Source organism: Podospora pseudoanserina, chromosome 4 (assembly GCF_035222485.1).
Source record: "Podospora pseudoanserina strain CBS 124.78 chromosome 4, whole genome shotgun sequence".
NCBI classification, from domain to species: domain Eukaryota; kingdom Fungi; phylum Ascomycota; class Sordariomycetes; order Sordariales; family Podosporaceae; genus Podospora; species Podospora pseudoanserina.
The window spans coordinates 855011-876881 of NC_085923.1; the positions used below are offsets into that span (position 1 = coordinate 855011).

A 21871-nucleotide genomic window follows, 5' to 3' on the forward strand; every position below is an offset into this window, starting at 1 on the left:
ATTACGGATCGTAATATTAAATTTATATCGAAATTTTAAAGAGTATTAATAATAAAGTTAAAAGTAATAAATAAAGCGTTTTCGGCTTATTACTTTTAAATAAACGGTTAAACGGAACGGCTTAATTAAATTATAAAATAGTATTTATAAAATTATATTAATTTCGAATAGGATAATTAGGTTAAACTATTACCTATAGTATAATTAATATATAATATATTACTAACTAAAACGATTAAAGCTATACCGTTCTTCGCGAATTTTAATTATAAGGTAAACCTACGGTAAGGACCTACGGTTAAAGTACCTAAAGCTAAGGTTAAAGTAAATAAAATATATATATTTTACGATAAACTTAAGTAAAAACTAAAGTTTATAAAAGAAAAAATATAGAAATACTATAATATTAAAAGGCTTAAAGGACCTCGCTTTAAAGGAAAGGATATAATATTCCTTTCTATACGTAATTTACATATTAAAAAACCTAATAAAAAGCTAAACTATAGGAAAGTAAAACTATTTAAGGTTAAAAGAAAAATATCGGAGACGGTATTCGAATTAAAGCTACCTAATATAATATATTTACAGTTATATACCTTTTATATCTCACTTTTAAAACCCATATTATACGTAAATAAAATTAATATATAAATAATAGCGAAAGACGAAGAGGAGGAGTATAATATAAAAGAGATACTAAATTTATAGTTTAATAGAGGTTAATTAAAGTATTTAGTTAATTAATTAAGATAACCGGCTATAAATAACTTATAGGAGCTATAGGTATACTTTAATTGCCTAAATAAATAAAAAAAATTCTACTAACGATATCCGGACCGATTAAAACCTAAATAAGTAAAAAGACCTAGCCCTAAGCTATAGTTAAATAGCTATAATATAGAGCTAAAAGAACTTCGACGGGAATCGAACCCGCGCTTTCGACGTAATAACTAACGTACTATATACTATACTATAAGGTTAAAAAGTATAAGGAAAGCGAGACTTAAGTAATACTACGCGTCTTAAGTACTTTAGAAAGTGGAAGGCGCGCCACTAGCGGTACCTAGCGCGGTTAGGAAGGAAGGACCGGCTATATTAGGATTAAAGGAAAGGTCGGAAGGCTAATCTAGGCCTAAGGAAGGATCTAGGGCGTAAAAAGACTACGGGACGGTATCCTGGGCGGCGGTCGGCTACGCAGAAGTACCCGGTAAAGAATCGGGCGGCACCGTAACTATAAACTACGCTACCCGGGCATCTTCCTTCTAAATACCCTACGCGAAAAGACGCTCTTTACGTATACGAAGAGAACGACGTATTCGTTTTACCCGAATAAACTTAGTAATTAGTTACGAAAATTAATCTTTAAGCTCTTACTTCTTACGCTCGAATCTATCTTACTCTTTTATTATTCGGGTTACTATAAGATAATTAGTTACGGCCTAAAAAGAAAAAGAAGATTTACCTACGGGCAAAACTAATATTAGATTTATTATATAGGATCTTACGGCGTACGTATTTAGCGTACCGTAAGGACCTAAGGGCTATAATGTAAGGGGATTTGGCGGTAAAATAGGTAAAATACGGTATTACGGTAAAACTATAGCGGCGGATTCAGGAGGAAAGGGCAAAGGCCTGTTTAGTTTTATAATAACGTTTCTATATATAGTTAAATATAATAAAGGTAAGGAAAAAAGGGGAGGAAAAACCTACAATATAGTTAATAGTAGAAGAAAACTAAGCCGCAGGGGCTTCGGCCTAGAAAGGGAATATTATATTACGGTTCTGGAAGATAGTAGGGCCACGAGGGATTAATTAAGACTGGACCGCGCCGACGAGCGGGGCTCACGGTCCAGATAAGCAACGGACTAATAAAATAAAGACCGGAGACCGCGGTAAGGCTCACGGTCTACGGTCCGGCATCGGCCAATTAGGAGCGGACCGAGGACCGTCTATAAGTTAACGGTCTACGGTCCACGGGTCTATATATAGAGGAACTGGCCGGTATAGATAGATAGTTCCGTAATATATAATATAAGTTATAATCGTTAGTATTTAAACTATTATAATAGAGATAAGCTATTATTATATATAGTTTAGCTATACCGAACCAGGATTGTTTAGAAGTACCTTCAACTAGTATCCCTTTCAGAGGTTCTGGATAGGGGTTCGTCACACTATAGTGCCCTTAAATCTCTCTTTAAAAACACCTACTTTCTATACCGTAGGGGATTCCCAGGTGGCTAAGAAGGTCAGGGACCTACTTAAGAACTATATACCGGCCGGAAAACGGCTTGCGGCAAGGACTCTCACTAGTATTATACTGTCACACGGCAAAAGCCAACTACCTGCAACCATGCCCAACAACACCGCCGATACCACCGCAAGGAGGGGTAACTGCACGTCGAGAGCCTCTCATTCAAAGTGAGGCAGACAAACAGAGGCATGGCGGTTATCAAAGGAAGGCCACTGGCTAGGAGGATATCGGAGGACTTGGCGATGGCCTGAGGCCAACAAGGGCACGGGCCACGCGAGGAAGGATAAAATACGCGTTTGGAAACACCAAGACTGTATCTCTTCTTCTTCTTTTCGGTATCACAGACTTCGAGGCCATTGAAGATTATTAGCCTGAATTGAACCATGAGTTCCAAGCTCTGATGTTACAGCCCTTGTCACATATACTAACACTAATATCTAAGGCATCTATCTACAAAGCTGATGCGGCAAGGTACTAACAGAACGCCCAGAAGGCCCAGGAAGCAAGAAACAGGCGCAAGTTAAATAGAGAAGACTCGAATTCCAAGTTTATGAGGCTCTGTGATCCAGAAGAGGCCCGCATTAAAGGGAGGGTGGTGGAGGAAGAGGTAGTAGCCAAGGAGGATGTGGAGCAGCCAGAGCCAGCCCAGCCTGTGCGGCGCAGCGCACGTCATCGGGTTCAAACCAGGCGCAAGCGAGAAGCAGATGCAATGTCTGACTGACAGTGATTGAGCTACATTTTGGTATAACTCCCATAAAAATTGACCCAATATTAGTCTTGTTGTGGCCAGTGTGAGCATTCAGGGGTAATCTCAACAAGGTTGTGTGGCTGGTGTGGTGGTGGTGGACCAGATCCACATGTGGTCCATTTCCTAGTTATCCAACCTAGTGTTATTGAAAAAGGGCACACATACCTTCCTTTCGTAGTTCCTGTGCTATATAGGCTGCTTGTGGATAAATTGCTGGAGAAGAAGATCCCCAGCGTAATCGAAGTGTGTATTTCTATTTCGCACTTTGGAGACCACCTCCTGAAAACCTAGGCTCTCGAAGTGGCACAAGACCTAGCGGATCGAATAGCGCCCTCATCACTAATTTTCAGCATTCATCTCCGTCAACTCACTATATCCTTGCTGCGTGGACAAACGGTGTCTTTGTCGTTATCTCCTCGGACGGGCCGAAAAGGGAATAGCCAACGCGCGGAGATGCTCCTATCCCACGCCCAACAATCCGTTGAGCTCGGGCGTGTCTCGGAAGCTTAGAAGTTTGTTAGTTAGTGGACATTTTTCCACGTGGTCCAGCCCTCGAGTCTTGAAAATGTCATGCTTCCCGCCTCAATCATATGAAAGGCAAGCTTTATCGTTTCCAGGGTAATTTTGAAGCAGCACGCCAATACTTCAAACCGCTTTCCAGCCAGTACCCTCTACCCAGGGCTCGGTTCTCCTCGCGACTGCATCTTATTGCGGTGTATGCTTAGCTTGGACTCTGGGAGAGGGCGCAAAGCGTGGCGGACAACACGAAGACGGAGATTGTGAGTGAGCGGCAGGGTCGGCTTCACTGACTGGCGCAGGTCGAGACTTTCCTATTTCGAACTCTCTGCGGGTTTGAGGGCGATCTTGCTTTGGCTAAGGATCTTTTTGTAGGTATTGTTAGTAACTACGAGGGGTTGGTACCGTCTGGTAAGACGACGAGAGGGAATTTCTTTCGCGCATACTTTGGTCTTGCCATTATCGGCCACATGCAGCGAAGGGGCCAGCCTTTGTTTGGCGCTCCGGGGTGTTTAAGTGGATGGGACTTGCATATCGAGCATCCCGGGGGTGTTTGATCGTAGACGAAGGGTTCCCCGATCTGGTCTGTCACTTATCAATGGCCCAGGTACAATGGTTGGTATCTGGTCAATTTGGCCCCTTCATGGATAGAGCCGAGCAGATCCGGGCGACGTTGTTAAACCAAGGTTTGGAGCAGAGATTCTGTTTTTCAAATTTGGGAACTCTGTGGGCTGACATGGTGTCTCGGCAGCTAGTATCTTCGGGTGGTCCCGCACATTGTCCCGCCTTGGGCTATCCTGGGGCCAGCCACCGAAGACAAGCAAGTATTGCGCGTGAAAAAGTAATCAACATGCAGAAGGGTGGGTTTATCCGTCGAGAAGACGGGTTCGCCGACAGAATAGTTCAAGCTCTTGGAGACACTGCAAGGTCCTTCAATTTTAGAAGTACAAACTATCTAACTTTATGTTCTAGACGTCTGGACCCAACAATGGAATCGGCCCCACAATGGAAGTTTTGGCACCACCACCACGGGGTGTACCCAGCCAATCATTAAGGGAACCAATAGGAAGTGGAGCGCCTGGGAGCGCGAGGAGCTTGGTGATCCGAGTGATCCTAAAGTGACGAGAGTAATCCATGGTAAGCCTACGCTGGAGGAAGTAATCCAGGTTCACGCTTAGTTCTGTAATACGTAATTCAAGTTACAGTAATACGTAATTCAAGTTACAGTTGTTAGGATTTAGACTGTTGTAATTGAGATAAGCTATTGTTATAGGTTAGATGACCAGGAAATGAACCACATGTGGATCTGGTCACCACCACCACACAAGCCACATAACTTTGTTAAGGTTACCCCTGAATGATCATACTGGCTACAACAAGACTAATATTGGGTCAACTTCTATGGGAGTAATACCAAAATGTAGCTTAATCACTGTCAGAGTCATATATTACATCTGCTTCTCGCTTGCGCCTAGTTTGAACCCGATAACGTGCGCTACGCCGCACAGGCTAGGCTAGCTCTAGCTGCTCTATATCCTTCTTAGTTACTACTTTTTCCTCCATTATTTTTTTTTAATGCGGGCCTTTTTTAGTTTAAAAAGCCTTATAAATTTAAAGTTCGAACTTTCTTTATTTAACTTATATTTCTTTATTCTTTTAGGTTCTTTAAACATTTTATTAATATTTTACTATATTAATATTATAAATAAATACTTTAAATTTTAATATAAATATGATATTAATAAAATTTTCTTTTATAAACCGTTTTCCGGCCGGTATATAGTTTTTAAATAAGTCTTTAATCTTTTTAATTATTTAAAAATCCTTTACCGTAAAAAAAATAAATATATCTTTTTGAAAAGAAACTTTAATAATAATATAAGAACTATTATTTGAGTTTAAAGAAAGTAATTTAAATTTGAATATAAATTATTATTTTATTCTATATTAATCGTTAAGAAAAATTCTTTTTCTAAAGCTTTATGTATAAATAAAATTATATAATTAAATTAAATCGATTTCATTATTAAATACATAGATAATATTAAAATAGGTGCTATTAAGGCCTGTAAATATAGGCTTAAATAGCTATCGGCGCAGTACATTGAGAGCGAAGAAGACTTTGACTGCAGCATTCGACAGTTGCCGTGGCACTGAAGGAAGGAGGATTACAGGGGCGGCGCCCTATAATATATAGAAAAGAATCACTGTAACATAGGCTTGTGAGGCACTGATGAGTGTGGTGAACTAGTATATTGATTGAACCTTATAGACTAAAAAATACCACAGTGGATAGGGTGTGAAGCAGAGGTCTTATAGGCCATCGGCCTCTTACTTGCTCCCCGAGGGTGATTCCGTTCCCGGGCCTGAACGCGCGTTTCCCGGGCCCGAACGCCTGCTAATTGCGCTATCCAAATATAAGGTTACAGGCCACGTTGCCGCTACCGTTTGGCCACTGCAGGCTACGTTGCCGCTACCGTTTGACCACTGCAGGCCACGTTGCCGCTACCGTTTGACCACTGCAGGGCACCGGCCTTAGCGCTCGACCTTCCGGGACCTCGGATTGCTTCCGGAGGCCGAGCCTCCGCTCCGGTAACCGCAGTCCCTAAACACTGCTGATTCAAGCCATCGTATTGCCTCTGAGGCCCTGTAATATACAGGGCTCAGATACACTGTAAAATCCACAAACAAAAGCTGTATTTTAACAGAAGGTATCTTAGATAGTTAAGGAAATTGTTGTTAAGTGCGAAGGTGTTATGTTACGAAGGAAGTGGGTCACTTGCTTATATGGGTTACTTGCTTATAATGTACGTTAGTTAATTTCTAATGTTAGTATATGTTGAAGTAGGTGCTATTGAGGCCTGTAAATATAGGCTCAAATAGCTATCGGCGCAGTACACTGAGAGCGAAGAAGACTTTGACTGCAGCATTCGATAGTTGCCGTGGCACTGAAGGAAGGAGGATTACAGGGCGGCGCCCTGTAATATATAGAAGAGAATCACTGTAACATAGGCTTGTGAGGCACTGATGAGTGTGGTGAACCAGTATATTGATTGAACCTTATAGACTAAAAATACCACAGTGGATAAGGTGTGAGGCAGAGGTCTTATAGGCTATCGGCCTATTACTTGCTCCCGAGGGTGATTCCGTTCCCGGGCCTGAACGCGCGTTTCCCGGCCCCGAACGCCCGCTAAATGCGCTATCCAAATATAAGGTTACAGGCCACGTTGCCGCTACCGTTTGGCCACTGCAGGCTACGTTGCCGCTACCGTTTGACCACTGCAGGGCACCGGCCTTAGCGCTCGGCCTTCCGGGACCTCGGATTGCTTCCGGAGGCCGAGCCTCCGCTCCGGCAACCGCAGTCCCTAAACACTGCTGATTCAAGCCATCGTATTGCCTCTGAGGCCCTGTAATATACAGGGCTCAGATACACTGTAAAATCTACAAACAGAAGCTGTATTTTAACAGTATATTATAATAGAGGGTAATTATAGTAGGGTAGTAGAAAGTGCGCGACCTACTAATATACACGACTCACTAATAATATATGTTATTTATTAAACGCTTTTTGCTAGCTTATATTAACGGTAATATCTTTTTAATATAACGGCTTAATATTTAGTAGGGCGCGGTGTGCACTACGGACCAATTATTAGTATTGGAGCAAGAACTAATTAGAATAGGTTTAATAGGATCGAGGATCAATCTAGAAAAGTCAACCCCAAAAGGGATAGTATCGATAAAATCGATGGTTAAGTCTATCGATCCAGGACAGTGCTAGGCTTAATATAGGGTCTATATATATGGAGGAGCTGGCTAGCGTAGATAGATAGTTCCGTAGTATGTAATTCGCGCTTGTATTTACGGTATCTTATATTTATATTAAGATATTTTGTTGTGCACTGTTTAGCTGCACCAAACTAATTGTTAGAAGCTATTTTTAACCCGTATTCCTTTCAGAGGTTCTGTATAGGGGTTTGTTATATCTAGATATTTTTAATATCCTCCTCGGTATATTTAGCTATTATTAAGTACTTAAAGTAAAAAAAAAAAAACTAGAAAAAAAGCTTTATTTTTAGTTTCTATGGGTGAAATATAAAGTATATGTTAATATCGGGGGGCTTTCGGAAATTTAGGGTTGTAGAAGATTTAATGTGAGTAGATGGCTTGGGTAGTTTAAACCTACCTGGGCCACATCTATATGTGGTTCACTTCTTTGTCATTTAACCTACACTATTAAGTTATACCAAACCAGGATTATTCAGAAGTGCTTTCGACTAGTATCCCTTTTAGAGGTTCTGAATAGGGGTTCGTCACATAAATATAACCGTTATAATCCTTATTATCGAAAAGTTATGGCTATATATAGGCCTAAGGGCCCTGTAGTAGTAGAGCACCTTAGCGCTCACGGCGCAGCGTAACTTGCGACACAGTACCAGTAGCTTACTTCTGGTATTGCAAACTGTTTCTACCTTTGGGCGGTCGACCAAAACCTTAAATATGGAGACTTTGCGTCTTCGACTCGCTCCTTCATTCTTCGCTGTTCTTTACATCCACCTACGAGCGAACGATACCTGGTACAACTACGAATACAGCATGATGTTGGTAATGTCTTTTCAGGAACCACTTTCCGTCATTTTGGCTAGAGCCGGCATCGTAGGTCTTACCGTTGCCCAAGCGCTCAAGCGATAGAGTATTACTTTTACAGAATAGCTAGCATATGTTGCGTGACCTATTTTCTGAAATGCCTCGCCACTTCAGGTCTTTCTACTCTATCTGGCACTTGAAATTCCTTCTCAGACCTATGATTCAGGTGTTCAGGGGTAGTGGGCAAGGTGCCCACGTGACCTGGCGACTTGGAATTCCGTCTTTGACGGGCGGGGCTGCTTTGTCGCGTCTAACGATTTACGTCATTACTTCTACAAGTCTAACGACGAGCCATTGCACAATTCGCATCACAGCTACATCTTGCGACTTGCGCTAGCCCGATACCACATAATTCCTTCGACTCACAATGTGCGGCAGATATGCCATGGCCCTAGTAAGCCTCAACACCTATACCCACCCACCCCAACCCCGGTGCGACCCCCTTCACTAACCAATTCATCAAGCGGCCCTCCCAAGTCCGCCGAATGCTCCAAAACGACTATGACCTCCAGGTCGATGACACCCCTGCCGACGAAGGCGACGGCGCCCCCCGCCAATCTTACAACTTTGCCCCAGGCTACAACGGGGTAGTCTACCGCGCCGACGCCGGTGCTGGTCATAATTATCACCAGGCACTGGATGAACCACAAGAACAAGACTCCTCCCCCACCCCAGCCTTCAAACTCCAATCCATGAAATGGGGCCTCATCCCCTCCTGGATCAAATCCAGCCCCTCCTTTCCCTCTACCCTCAAAACAATAAACTGCCGCGACGACTCTCTCGCCCAATCAGGGGGTATGTGGGCGAGCATGAAGTCCAAAAAGAGGTGCGTGGTTATTGCGCAGGGGTTTTACGAGTGGCTTCAGAAAGGCAAGGAAAAGATTCCGCATTATGTCAAGAGGAAAGATGGGAAGTTGATGCTTTTGGCTGGCTTGTGGGATTGTGCTTCTCTCCCGCCGCTGAATGGAGAGGGGGAGGGGGAGACAAGGAAGGTGTGGAGTTATACTATTATCACCACTTCGTCGAATGATCAGTTGAGGTTCTTGCATGACAGGATGCCTGTTATCCTTGACGCGGAGTCGGAGAGGTTGAGGGTTTGGTTGGATTTGGGGAGGAGGGAGTGGAGTAAGGAGTTGCAGGGGGTGTTGAGGCCGTATGAGGGGGAGCTGGAGGTTTATCCTGTTAGTAAGGAGGTGGGCAAGGTTGGGAATGACGATGCTGTTTTTGTAGTGCCGGTGGGGAGTAGGGAGAATAAGGGGAATATTGAGAATTTCTTTGCGAATGCTGCGGCGAAGAGTAAGAAGAGGGAGCCGTTGAAAGGGGAGGTGGAGGTGGAGATGGTGGGTGGGGGGAAAGAGGTGAAGAGTGTGGAGGAGGTGAAGAGGGAGGATGAGGAGGGGATGGGGGTTGTAGTGACAGAGGGAAAGCAAGGGGTGAAAAGAGAAGCGGAGGATCATGCGGAAGAGGAGCCACCGGGTAAGAAAGTGAAAGAGGAGGGTTCACCAAGCAAGAATGTCAAAGAAGAGGGGCCGGTGAAGTGGGAGTCGCCTGTCAAAGATAGACCAAAGATCAGTGCGACGAGTAACAAGCACACGAGGAGCCCAGAGAAGAAGAAGGGCAAGGTTGCGCCAGCGGGGGCAGGAAGTCAGAAGATTACAAAGTTCTTTGGGAATAGTGCCTAGAGGTTTGGGCCATATTCAGAATCAGGGTTGACCAGCAAGCTGAGCCTTTGCTTCTTGCAATCAGAGAATCAGCCCGCACATTCTGATACAACAGGCACGTTCGTTCAAGTCTAACATCTATGGTACTCTTTTGACTGCGACTCGTGTATAGAACTTCAACGCTGATGAGGTAGCCACTTCACGAAATGCCGCCTCCGAGCCCGAAGCAGTAGGGACCGGCGAAGTGGAGACTCAGCGCCGATCCTTCAGCGGGACTGGGGGCAAGGCGGACCGGCCAGCCCGGGACGGGAAGAACCAGGCCGCCCTCAGGAGCAAGCTTGAAACAAAGTCAATGCATGTTTCCTTGAAAATTTCATCATTCAAAATGCCTCATCATGTCGTGTCGCTGCCTGTAGTGGGACTATGTACATATCCATCATTTGACCTATGCCGCGCTTAGCAGGTGAACACCTTGGGTCCTGGGACGGTGTAGGATTGGAGGTTGTTGTAGATCTGCCCTGAAAGTCAGCATCCGGTTTTCTATCAATACCAACACCGAGACTTACGTTGGCTGTGTATCCGGGGTCGGTAGCCTTGAAAGCGCCAGGGATCTTAACCGTGGGACTTGGGCTGGAGTTTCCACCACCGGAAACGTTGATTTGCGCGCAGCTGATATAGAATTGGGGGGTTGAGCCTGGATTGTGTATGGCGAGGGATTGGATGCGGAGGAGGTACTCTCCGTTGGGGATGCACCTGGGCAGGTTGGCTTGGTAGGATGCTGTGAAGATGGGATGTTAGCATGCTGATGAGCTAAGGTAGTATGAAAACCAAAACGACGTACATCTCATTGGCCAGGATGATTGGCCGCCATTGATGGTCGGGCCCCAATCGTAGATCTTGAACCATTCACCGGATCCGTCGTAGTCTTTAACTGAGCCAGGCGCCTTCGACATGTAGCTGAAAGAAGGTTAGCTGTTATATCCAGTCCGAAGATGACGGCATTTCATACAGAGAAATAGGTCCTTGGTGGTACACAGCTTGATCAGTGTAAAAGGTCACCGAGTCTCCAGCCTTAACATTGACAACACTGGTGCTAGCACCTGAGGCTCCTCCGACATTGCAACGGAGGTTGTTGTCTGACAAGCTGGTCACTGGCGAGTTGTGGTTGTTGTTCTTGCGAATGTGTTCGAAGACGCCGAACTTTGTTGAGCCAACACCGAACTGTTGGAAGATATAGTGGGCTGAGACATCAGCAACACCCAGCGTAAGGGCAGTAACAATGGGGAAGACCTTCATGTTGATGGTATCAAAGATGAACTAGAGAAATTTCAACCAAAGTGCTAGGTGTTTGGTCTTGAGATCCTAAACTAGCTGATTAGGACACAGCTTTGCCAGTATACCAGTATATAAAGAAGTACAAGACGGCCATTTCAATCACTGCGGATAACGTTGGGCCGCAAATGCCGGGTTGAAAGGATCAGAGAGAGTATATGAAACGGCCCGTCTGTGGCCATGATGGGAGTCTTTAGCTGTCCATGCCATCGCGATGAGCCAGTCAAAGCTGCAGACGAAGTTAACAATCCAGGAAAACTGCGTCGTCGAGGATGGGTGACAAATGAGGTTGTGTGTGCCCCAGATTGTCTGTCGAATGAGAAGCTGGATGGCCAATATCAACCCGCACGTTTTGATGGAGACCATTGATGCCGTGCTCTGATACTCTTGTCTGCAACCTGAGTGCCGAACACTGGCTGAGAAAGAGCTCTAACAGATGAGAGCTATCGATTTGACTTGGCTACCCATCGAATGAGGAACTCATCACTCCTAGCTGAAATCATGAATCTCTGTCTACGAACTGAAAAACACTTGCAGCCGACGAATATCTGCTTGCATATCTGCAGATATAGCGATCTGGTGTCCTTGAAGCTGGAGCAAAAATGGCGGAGACAAGCATCCGGTCTAAAACAGGCAGAGAGGTGGTTCCTTCCCCAGACTCGAGACTGCACTGAGGTCACGGGACATGCGCAGGCAGAACAAGCAATGCAGAGAATGCAATCCGGCAGTCAGGTCACGGGAGCTAGCTTGACAGTTGCACGGCAGTTGAAGGGTGCCTGTCTGCCTTGCTGCTACCCCTCCACCCCCTTCCACATGCTGTTGATGGGCACCAAACAGGGCCCAAGCATCTTGGGTTCTTGGTCGGCCCTTTATCACAGATAAATATATGCCTTTGTGCGCCCTGGCGTTCTGCTTTTGCAGTTTTCTGTTCCTTCTTGCATATTTTCCCTCACGAACACGACTCTCACCGTTGCCAAAAACCGAGGACATCGACCCTCCGCATACCGATCGATCGAAGCGAACGTATAAAGCAGCCTCCATCAGCCGCCTCGTTTATTATCCCCAGAAACGCCCATCGCATGCTCTCCCCACAGTTCGACCGACAGACCTCCCCAAACAGGGGCGGCCTCGTGAGCAATCGCCACGGTCTCAATCCTAGGGCTGGCCCGACGGACCGCGAGATCTACTATACGCAAGTTGATTGGGTATAGCCTGATTGAAGAGCAAAATGGGTCGCCAGCATCCGTTAACGACTACAGCACCAGTAGACGCTGGTGGCTGACTGACGGGACTTTATCCAAAGTGGGGGAGATTACAACCTTGAGCACCACTACGGAATTTTTTCTGGAACCGGCCAACCCCGAGCCAAGGACTTCCCAAGGACCCCCTCTACCGCGCCGCTCTGGAGCCGCTGGAAATTCCCCGTTGTTGCCGCTCTCTTTGCCGCAACGCCGTTGAGATTCATCTTCGTGGAAATACCCGGATTTGGCCTCTTCGAATCAATTCCAACTTCATTCAGACCGACCGAATCAGCCACGCCAGGAAAGAGGGGTTGGGGATTTCTTCAGTGACTCGGCTGTCCGCCCGCCAGTATTCTATGTTGCATTCAGTCGGCGCACCGGTTGTGGGCACCCCATAATGCACCGTGATCTTTGTGATCTGCAGCCCAATGCTGCTATTTTGTTCCGAGGCACCTGAGATTGGAGCGCAAACGAGTCCCCTGAGAATGGAGACAGACAACGTCAGCGACTATGCAGGCAAGATTACCGGTTCATACATCAATGCTTGGCCATGAGTCGAAACGTCCCGCGTCGGCGTCTGCTTCCGTTCGGTGCATTGCCTCCCCTGAACTCCCCTGCCTCCGCGTGCCATGCCGCCTCCTCGCCAGACTCATCAGCTTCTTCCGCCCTGGGGAAATCTTGGGGAAACCCCACCGCGCGGCTCCTTCTCCAATCTATCTGCTCCCTTCATATCAAACATGGCTTTGCCAACGCTGCAGATCCCATATTCTCCTGGCGGAGGCTATACTCTGGTCATGCAGCCCAATTTATTTTCCTACATCTCCTCCAAGTCATCGACTCTGATTCTGCCGCGGATCCATCCTATCGGTGACATTCCATTTGTTTTCCCCGGACTGCGCTTCCGTGATTCGATCCTGGGAATGCGGAGTCAGGCACAGTCAGCTTACTCTCGCGATATGGTTATATCCATGGCCGCTCCCCGCCTGAGACGTTTGTATCTGGAGGCTGGCTTGTCTTCTTTGGCCCAGCGCTGAATCCAGAGTCGTCCTGTGCTTTGGCTGTTCTGGAAAGTGACAATGAAGTTTCTCAGCCGTGTTGGCGCGACTGCCCTCGCGGCGTCGCTTTGTAGGTGCTCCTAATAAGTTTTGTGATAGAAATCCGGCTGATAATCGACAGACCTGCAGCATGGCATCGCGCAAATGGCTGATGGTACCTACACTGATCAAACGTCCGGCATCAAATTCAAGACGTGGACTCAAGGCACCGAGGCTACTGAAGCCTCTCCATTTACCTTCGGTCTGGCTCTCCCAGGTGATGCTTTGACCAAAAACGCCAACGAGTACCTTGGTATCCTCGTATGTGGATCATCTACCCTCACTTCTTCTTGTGCTGACAGAGAATAGCGCTGCAAAATCGAAGATGCCGCTGCTCCCGGCTGGTGCGGTCTTTCCCACGGCCAGGCCGGTCAGATGACCAACGCCCTGCTCCTCGTTGCCTGGGCCTCTGAGGGAACTGTCTACACTTCTTTCCGCTGGGCCACCGGCTACACCTTACCTGGCCTCTACACCGGCGATGCAAAGCTGACCCAAGTTTCTTCGAACGTCACCGACACCCACTTCGAGCTGATCTACCGTTGCCAGAACTGCTTCTCCTGGAACCAAGACGGCACCAGCGGCAGCGTCGAGACAACACAGGGATTCCTCGTTTTGGGCCACGCGGCTGGCAGCTCTGGTCTGGAGAACCCAACCTGCCCTGACCGCGCCACGTTTGGCTTCCACGATGCTGGCTTTGGTCAGTGGGGTGCTCCCTTGGAGGGTGCCAGTTCTGAGTCGTACGCCGAATGGGCTGAGCTTGCTACGACTACTCCTGAGACTGACTGTGAGGGGTAAGTAGCGGTACTATCAGTTCGGGAAGGCGTGATGCTGACGATCCTATAGTACTGGGCCTGGTGATGCTGAGTGCACTCCTGCTCCCGAAAAGGTCTACGACTACATCGTTGTTGGTGGCGGTGCCGGCGGTATCCCCGTTGCCGACAAGCTCAGCGCCGCCGGCCACAGCGTCTTGCTCATCGAAAAGGGACCTCCTTCCTCTGGTCGCTGGGGTGGCACCATGAAGCCCAAGTGGCTCGAGGGAACCAATCTCACTCGCTTCGATGTCCCCGGCCTCTGCAATCAGATCTGGGTCGACAGCGCCGGCATTGCCTGCACTGATACTGACCAGATGGCTGGTTGTGTTCTGGGCGGCGGTACTGCTGTCAACGCCGGTCTCTGGTGGAAGGTAATTTCAAACTCCAAGCCCCATCCTGCAGAAAGCTTGCTTACAAATAAATCAGCCCCCCGCGTCTGACTGGGACTACAACTTCCCCGCTGGCTGGAAGTCCAAGGATGTTGAGGCTGCCGCCAACCGTGTCTTCGACCGGATTCCTGGTACATTCAAGCCATCTGCTGATGGTGTCCTCTATCGCCGTGAAGGCTTCGATGTTCTTTCCAGCGGCCTGAGGAAGTCGGGCTACAAGGAGGTTGTTGCCAATCAGTCGCCCAACGAGAAGAACGGCGCGTTTGCGCACACCCACTTCATGTTCCGATACGGTGAGAGAGATGGCCCGCTTGCCACATACCTTGTTTCAGCCAACAACCGTGACAACTTTGACCTCTGGACTGGCAGTGCTGTGCGCAGGGCTATCAGAACCGGTGGCAAGGTTACCGGTGTTGAACTCGAATGCTTGAGGGACGGTGGCTACAGCGGTGAAGTCAAGATTAGCGCCAAGGGTGGTGTCATCTTCTCTGCTGGTACTTTTGGCTCTGCCAAGCTTCTCATGCGCAGTAAGTCTTTCTTGTGGGCTTTCTCAAGCACCGAAAGCTAACACACAATGACAGGCGGTATTGGTCCCCGTGACCAGCTCGAGATCGTTGCCGGCTCCAAGGACGGCGAGACCTTCATCTCTCGGGATCAGTGGATCGACCTCCCGGTCGGCTCCAACCTGATTGACCATCTCAACACCGATCTTATCTTGACTCACCCCGACGTCGTCTTCTATGACTTTTACGAGGCCTGGACTGCCCCCAATGAGGGTGACAAGGAGCGTTATCTCAACAACCGCACTGGTATCTTGACCCAGGCTGCCCCCAACATCGGACCCATGGTCTGGGAAGAGGTTACTCCTTCTGACGGCATCCCCCGTCAATTCCAATGGACTGCCCGTGTTGAGGGAGATGGTCGCATCACTGACTCCCCACGTATGTTAGCCCTTCTACAATGTGTAACACCCACAAGCTAACAGATTAGATGCCATGACTCTCAGCCAGTACCTCGGAAGAGGTGTCGTTTCCAGAGGCCGGATGACCATCACCCCTGGTCTCGCCACCGCTGTTTCTGAGCACCCCTATCTCCACAACGCTGGTGACAAGGAGGCCGTTATTGCTGGTATCAAGAAGCTTCAAGCCGCCCTTAACGTGATCCCCAACATCACATGGGTCCTTCCCCCTCCCACCGGAACTGTTGAGGACTATGTCAATGGCGTAAGTCTTTTCCTCATTTACGCGCCATGAACAATGGCTAACATTGTCGATAGCTCCCTGTCTCCCCATCCGCCCGCCGTTCCAACCACTGGATGGGTACTGCCAAGCTTGGCACTGATGATGGTCGTGAGGGTGGTACTGCCGTAGTTGACTTGGACACCAAGGTCTATGGCACTGACAACCTCTTTGTGGTTGACGCCTCCATCTTCCCTGGTATGTCGACGGGTAACCCGTCTGGCATGATCGTCATCGCGGCTGAGAAGGCTGCTGAGAGGATCTTGGCCCTCAAGGCTTAAGTGGGAGTTAAAATGGAATGTACAAATAACAAGGTGTAGGTGGTAGGAAAGTAGCAAAAATTGTACATGAGCTCAATTAGTACATGATGTTGAATGGGACGTAACAAAGTGGGTTGCTGTACGGATAGAATATCGTGTAGAGCCGAAAGGGTGTATTGATACTATGTCGGGGCAGACAGGATATGCTGAACGATGTCGTTATGAGACTTGATTGTTGAGATACCTAAGACATACAATGAGGAGGGTGATGACTGGACGTAGGTATACAAGTATGAAGCCCTGAATACCCGCGGGACATACCTGTCTGACCTCGGTGCAATGACCCTCGGTAAGAATCGATACGGCTGATGGTTAAGAACTGGCTGGATTAATGAGTTTTTCTCAGTTGAACTTGCGTGTGACACCACGGTTGTAGCGAGTAATATCAATGTCACCGTTCTTCTTACCTTTTTGCCTACCCACAACACTGTCTCACTCTACTATTACTCGACAACACCATTATCAACGACTATAGCAATGTCACACGCTTTGATGCTGAGAACCGTTACCGTGCTGCTTTGTCTGGCGGTAGGCTTTCTCTAATGAGCGTGGCTCAGAAACATCACTTTTTCCCAACATTTATACTTGAACATCGCGGTTTCCTAGAAAACTGCAAAGGATCTTGTTAAGGTAGATATACATATAGCTATATTAGATCTGAATTTGGTCAGCTCCGGAGCCGCGCATCATTTGTATCTGAATTACGTGGATCCCAAAAAGCGTAGCTCAAGGTGCCCAACGGTGCCTAACCGTAGGGGTTTTCTGTGACACCCACAACGCACAACATTATCATTATGTACGCGTCTGCTACGGAGTGTAGATTTCTATATCAAGGCCTTGGCAAAAGAGCATAATAATATCTTTTGAATTTCCAAGACTACTTTTGGCTCGGAAGCTCCAACTAATCTCCCAGATTTCCACCTTCAATATTCATTCACTTACAGCCCCTGGCGCGTGCAACATCCGTCTCTTGGATGGTCGAGATGCAACATCTGACCCTTTCTCTTTGTTATCTGCGCGCTTCTCAACACGTTCATCCCTGTTCCTGTTCTTTTGATATTTAAGTACGCCGTAAAGTGAGCGGCGAGTTTTACGAGGGTCTTTTCCAAGTCAAATTTTGAATGGAGATATTCCCCAGCGTGACGATCATACTTAGTACTGGCCTTTGCCTCCTCGAGCTCATCCTTTTATAGTTCTCTCGAAATACTGCTGTTCTAAACTCTTCGTGCCTGATTACCCCTCGTTTTTCAAACTCAATGAAACCAAAGAGCTCCATGGCATCGAGGTTATCCGTGTCATACCTAATGACTTTGTCAGGCTTAGATGGGCAATCAGGTATGCGCTCAGGGGTGTCACTAGGTTCGTTCGCCGGAGGAGTTTCTGGTTTGCTTGCGGGAGCGAAAAACTCGGAGATCGTACCAAAACTCGGCTTTCCCTCGACCTCGCGAGCGCGGTAGAGTGCGTAGCAGACAGGTTGTAAGATCTGTCCGTCCCACCAAGCGACCACATCAGCCTCGCTATGCAAGGCGGCCGTTGGATTATTTTGAGACATTCCGACTGTCTTGAGATGGTCTTTATGCGACTGAATGACTTTGAGGCCTATGTCAACTAGTAAGCTGGGTGGGACCTCGATCCATCCAACTGCAGGCTTTCCTCTAGCTGAGGGATCGCTCGGTTTGCGAATCTTTTTGCTTGTTAGAGGTAGAGGCTTGTGGAAGTGGCTTGACTGGTGATGGAAGGGCATCCAACACGTTGCTGGGGAGCAACGTACGGTTTTGACGGTGCGTGTACCATGACTGTTGTTTGGCCCTCTATTGTGCAACACAGAAAGTCTGACAGGGAGAATGCGCTGCAGGCGAATAAACGGAAGAGACAAAACGGAAGATTGAAAAGCTTTTGCAGGAATCTGTGTGGGTGCCATCACGGCTCCTGCCGGTTGTGCTAATTAAGCCCGTCACTCTTTCTTAATTCCGCCTCTCAAACTGCCCTCGCCTCGAGGTTTTTACCGTCCTAGTAGGAAGGGAAGGTGAAAGCGGTTAGGAAACCGGAGCGGCAGGAGTGGGATGGGAAGGTGGACGATAAGTTGATAAAGCGGGTTCATGGGGTTTGGATGAGCAGAGGACCTCGTCTACAGGATTCGGGGGGTTGCACGGTTGGGTGTACTAGCCTTTAAGAAGGGTACATTTACTTTTTATGAGGTGACAACGCCTTGGTATTGTCTAAAGTCAAAAGCTAATTAGTAAATATCACTTAGGTTATGTAGATTTTGAGGAGACCAGACGCTGTGCAAGTAGGGTTTACGTCGGCGATCGGCTGGGGAAGTAGATATAATAAATGCGGTAGAATAAGATGTTATAGTACCTTCGCTAGCCCTACATTAGGGGGGTAGCAAAAGAAGTGTACTCAGAAATATTGGCATCCCCAATAAACTGTCCCATAAACATCACAAGATAATGGGGATAAGATTGTCAATGAGTCTATCTAGAGGGCCCTATGCGTTGCTTCTTGATGGGAGAGATTTACAAAGACAGCGTTATATAATTAAAGTTAAAGAGACGTATTATCTATCTAGGTCACCATCGGTTATAGCATAAAAGCCCATCAAGCCTCTCCTTCTTGCTCCTCTGGGAGCTTAGGCAGTTCGCTCCCCTGCTCACGAAGCGCAAGTGTAGAGCTTTGTGACTTTAAACTCGAGATGCTTGTGTTTGTTTCGCCGGATGAATGTAGAAAACACTATCTACCGTTATTGTTGTGGATTGTAAGGTAGTGCTTTGGTTAGAGCCGCGCTGTTGTTGATAGTGTGACGGATGCTTTCCGGCTTTTTTTCAACATCTTACGCATTATGTTGCGATTTTTGTGTTTCCGGTCTTGCTGATGCTTCTCTTGGAAGATCCATTCGCGTACAGGTGCGTATTTGTCATCGTTCCCCCAGATCTCTATTAACTATTGTGCATATTGATCCTGGTCACCTGCATGCCAGGCTTTGGATATCAACTCGCTCCAAGCACCAGTCGTGAGTTCATTGTTTTTCCAAAGGCTGGAAGGGGCAGTACTGTAGGATGGGCGACATTGGCTTCTTCTTTGGTGGCATTGGCTTCTTGGGCTGATCTACACAGTGAAGAGGATATACCTGCTTGTTGTAGTACTAGAACAAAAGGAAGGCTGTGAAGCCTATAAAAGCAACCTACGAGTTCTTGTCTTTGTGAATGATGATTTTACTCGGATCGAGATTGTCCAAGCCAATGAGACGCTGCCACCACGAAAGTCGCTCCGCGTCAATTACGCGTTTCAATACAGACCTGCACTCCTCCTTGCCGACGTCTTGCTTTTTCAGGATTATATCCTCCATGGTGTCGCTGGTGACCCGCTCGAGAAGGATCATACGCACCAAACGTAGACGGTCCGGAATATGGGTTTCGACCGCAAAAGTCTAGGCATCATAGTATTGGGGCGCTACCCTATCGGAAATAGTTGCTTCCTCCAGGTGATGTTCCATGAGAATGTAGGACCTGGCTTCGAGGGCATAATCCAAGTCTGCGCGGGTCATGCAGTGCATATCTTTATTGTAGTCTGAGTCGTCTTGGTCTGGGTAAGTTTGGTCCGGGTAATCAACCCCGTCGTAGATTTTGGCATGCGCTGCTCCGATGGGTTGCCTTTAAGGTGGTAGACCACCACAGTTGAACCACGTCCACGGTTTTTCTTTGATGGAATAAACTCATCAATTACAAGTATTTCTTGATCGTGGTCGATGGGTCTAACGTTTCCCAAGGACAAGGGTCCTGTGGGGGGTTATTTAACGCAAAGTGGAGGCGATGGTCTCGATGAGCGACGTCGACTTTGGGAGTATTTCCCCAGTACATCTGCCCAAAGGGCTCCGGTGGAATATGTCTTTGAATGTTGGACTCGACGCCGGCTGCATAGCGCTCGCTGGGAGGGGGATCTGTGTTGATCCCATTGCGCAAAGGTGGTGTTTGCAGAAAGCTGGTGTTCGTGAAAAAGAAAATCGAATGCCCAAAATTAAACAGGAGAGAAGTAGGCCAGCGCACACCACCGTTAACCTGCCACGAATGTGGCTTAGGGTTTGGAAGTGGCGTTAGGCAATAAAAAACACATGGGAATCTGGTGGTGGCAGCTGTAAGGAATTAGGCTTCACTTGGCGCTGAGCGCCACTCCCGAGTACATGATTTGTTTTCATGCTCAAGTATCCTCCTTAAACACTCTCCCCGCCCTGCCCCTAACCCTCTTTATTTCTGCAACCATCCTTTTACCCCTGACTGTTGCCCCGCCATCATTGGATATATTTTTGTAAACCGAGCACCTCGCTCTTGAGCATGCGGGTGCCTGATATTACCCCGCATTTGCCCACATGAAGAGCTGCTGTGCCGTGAAGAATGGGATAGTTATGCCCTTGTCCATCTGGCTTGCGGAAGTTGCTTTACTGTTCGGCATCATATACCAACCTGGGAGTTTCTAGGCGGCTTTCACCCTCTCCCACGCGACGACACACCATGTCACTCATAGAACTTCCAGCCGAGATCCTTCTTCAAATCTTCGACCATGTGGGCTCATCATACTTCCGCTCAGACCTATCACGCCTCAGAGTCTGTAAGCGATGGAACGGACTTGCCCATATCGTGTGCTTTCGCGAGGCCTGTATCACGACCAAGATGCTACGAAGAATGGCGTCGTCTCCATACGCGGAATCAAGTCTCCGCGAGATGGAGATTCTCGACCTGAACCTGGAAGGCTTCGGCACTGTCCGGCGGGGGACTGTCTTGGACCCGAAAGATTCCAGCTGGAATTACGTCCCGGATCAATCATCATTGCAAAGGAGGACAATGGAACTAAACGACGATCTCGTCCACCTCGCCACCATCATCAAACAATCCCGAAAATTACGCACCCTGCGCATCAAAGCTATCAAGCCATCGAACCCTGTTTTTGAAATCCGAGAGACGTACCTCTTCCCATCCACGCTACGCGCCTTGCTCCTATCAACCAACAACCTTACCGCCCTGGAGCTAGACCTCTACGGTACTCGACCAGAACCAGAGGGTCATCCCCACCACGGCGATGACGGCCACGTCTGCCCGATGATCGGCGCGCTTCTCCCAACGTTGCAGCGTCTACGGCTGCGCGTGCGCACCATCTGCGCCGATGCCCTTAGACCTCCGCGAGATTTCCCCGGTCCTCTTCCTTTGCGTGTGCTGCTTGTTGACTTTGTTTTGACCGAGGAGCTGGCAAACGAAAAGTCAAGGTTCACCGCACGCTGCGGTGGCCCGGGGAGATTTGTCAGGTTGGCCCAGGTGGTGAGAGGGGCTGTTCTGAGCCGGGCGCGGGCTCTTTTGCCGCATACGTCTGCTCCCAAGATGGTGAGGATACTGACGCGTACCATTTCGGGCGATGAGATTCAAGGGATTAATGTGTTGACTGGTAAGAATATTAAAGTCAGAAAGGGTGCGGAGTGGGATGATGATTCTGAGGTCATGATGGATTGAATTGTACCTAGGAAAGGGAGGAGTTCAAGATTCGGGACCTTAATTTGACCATGATCAGTAGCTACCGACCTACTTATTATGTGAGGACGCTAAAATCTCTTATCTGTGCTCAAAGTGGGTA

General features: G+C 47.7%; 4 protein-coding genes and 1 non-coding gene across 5 annotated transcripts; 4 read left to right on the forward strand and 1 right to left on the reverse strand.

Moving 5' to 3' along the window:
• Nucleotides 1-909: 909 nt before the first annotated feature.
• On the forward strand, nucleotides 910-980 carry QC764_0062800. The gene has a single exon. It is a non-coding gene; the product is annotated as a tRNA-OTHER (tRNA).
• A 7010-nt stretch (nucleotides 981-7990) lies between these two features.
• Nucleotides 7991-10303, forward strand: QC764_000260 (uncharacterized protein). The gene is made up of 2 exons (XM_062939724.1): nucleotides 7991-8559; nucleotides 8630-10303. The coding sequence occupies exons 1-2, from the start codon at nucleotides 8533-8535 to the stop codon at nucleotides 9845-9847; spliced, it is 1245 nt and encodes a 414-aa protein (XP_062800138.1). The 5' UTR covers nucleotides 7991-8532; the 3' UTR covers nucleotides 9848-10303.
• Nucleotides 10081-11916, reverse strand: QC764_000270 (uncharacterized protein). Its single transcript, XM_062939725.1, has 5 exons — nucleotides 11694-11916; nucleotides 10836-11618; nucleotides 10668-10783; nucleotides 10393-10604; nucleotides 10081-10339 (listed from the first exon to the last, which is right to left on the reverse strand). Exons 2-5 carry the CDS (start codon nucleotides 11120-11122, stop codon nucleotides 10283-10285), a joined length of 672 nt encoding a protein of 223 aa, XP_062800139.1. The 5' UTR covers nucleotides 11123-11618; nucleotides 11694-11916; the 3' UTR covers nucleotides 10081-10282.
• A 55-nt stretch (nucleotides 11917-11971) lies between these two features.
• Nucleotides 11972-16326, forward strand: QC764_000280 (uncharacterized protein). Its single transcript, XM_062939727.1, has 8 exons — nucleotides 11972-13524; nucleotides 13576-13754; nucleotides 13803-14284; nucleotides 14337-14676; nucleotides 14732-15221; nucleotides 15276-15635; nucleotides 15685-15917; nucleotides 15971-16326. Exons 1-8 carry the CDS (start codon nucleotides 13476-13478, stop codon nucleotides 16211-16213), a joined length of 2376 nt encoding a protein of 791 aa, XP_062800140.1. The 5' UTR covers nucleotides 11972-13475; the 3' UTR covers nucleotides 16214-16326.
• Nucleotides 16327-20760: 4434 nt separating this feature from the next.
• On the forward strand, nucleotides 20761-21750 carry QC764_000290 (uncharacterized protein; the record flags this gene model as incomplete). Its single annotated transcript, XM_062939730.1, has 1 exon — nucleotides 20761-21750. One exon carries the CDS (start codon nucleotides 20761-20763, stop codon nucleotides 21748-21750), a length of 990 nt encoding a protein of 329 aa, XP_062800141.1.
• Between the last annotated feature and the right edge of the window lie 121 nt (nucleotides 21751-21871).

Coding starts and splice junctions, on each gene's coding strand:
- QC764_000270 (XM_062939725.1), bottom strand. CDS start 11,122: ATGAAGGTCTTCCCCATTGTTACTGCCCTTACGCTGGGTGTTGCTGAT. Junction 10,605..10,667: donor ATCATCCTGGCCAATGAGAT/GTACGTCGTTTT, acceptor CCATCTTCACAG/CATCCTACCAAGCCAACCTG. Junction 10,340..10,392: donor ACCCCGGATACACAGCCAAC/GTAAGTCTCGGT, acceptor CTTTCAGGGCAG/ATCTACAACAACCTCCAATC.
- QC764_000280 (XM_062939727.1), top strand. CDS start 13,476: ATGAAGTTTCTCAGCCGTGTTGGCGCGACTGCCCTCGCGGCGTCGCTT. Junction 15,636..15,684: donor TCGCATCACTGACTCCCCAC/GTATGTTAGCCC, acceptor CTAACAGATTAG/ATGCCATGACTCTCAGCCAG. Junction 15,918..15,970: donor TTGAGGACTATGTCAATGGC/GTAAGTCTTTTC, acceptor CATTGTCGATAG/CTCCCTGTCTCCCCATCCGC.
- QC764_000260 (XM_062939724.1), top strand. CDS start 8,533: ATGTGCGGCAGATATGCCATGGCCCTA. Junction 8,560..8,629: donor GCAGATATGCCATGGCCCTA/GTAAGCCTCAAC, acceptor CAATTCATCAAG/CGGCCCTCCCAAGTCCGCCG.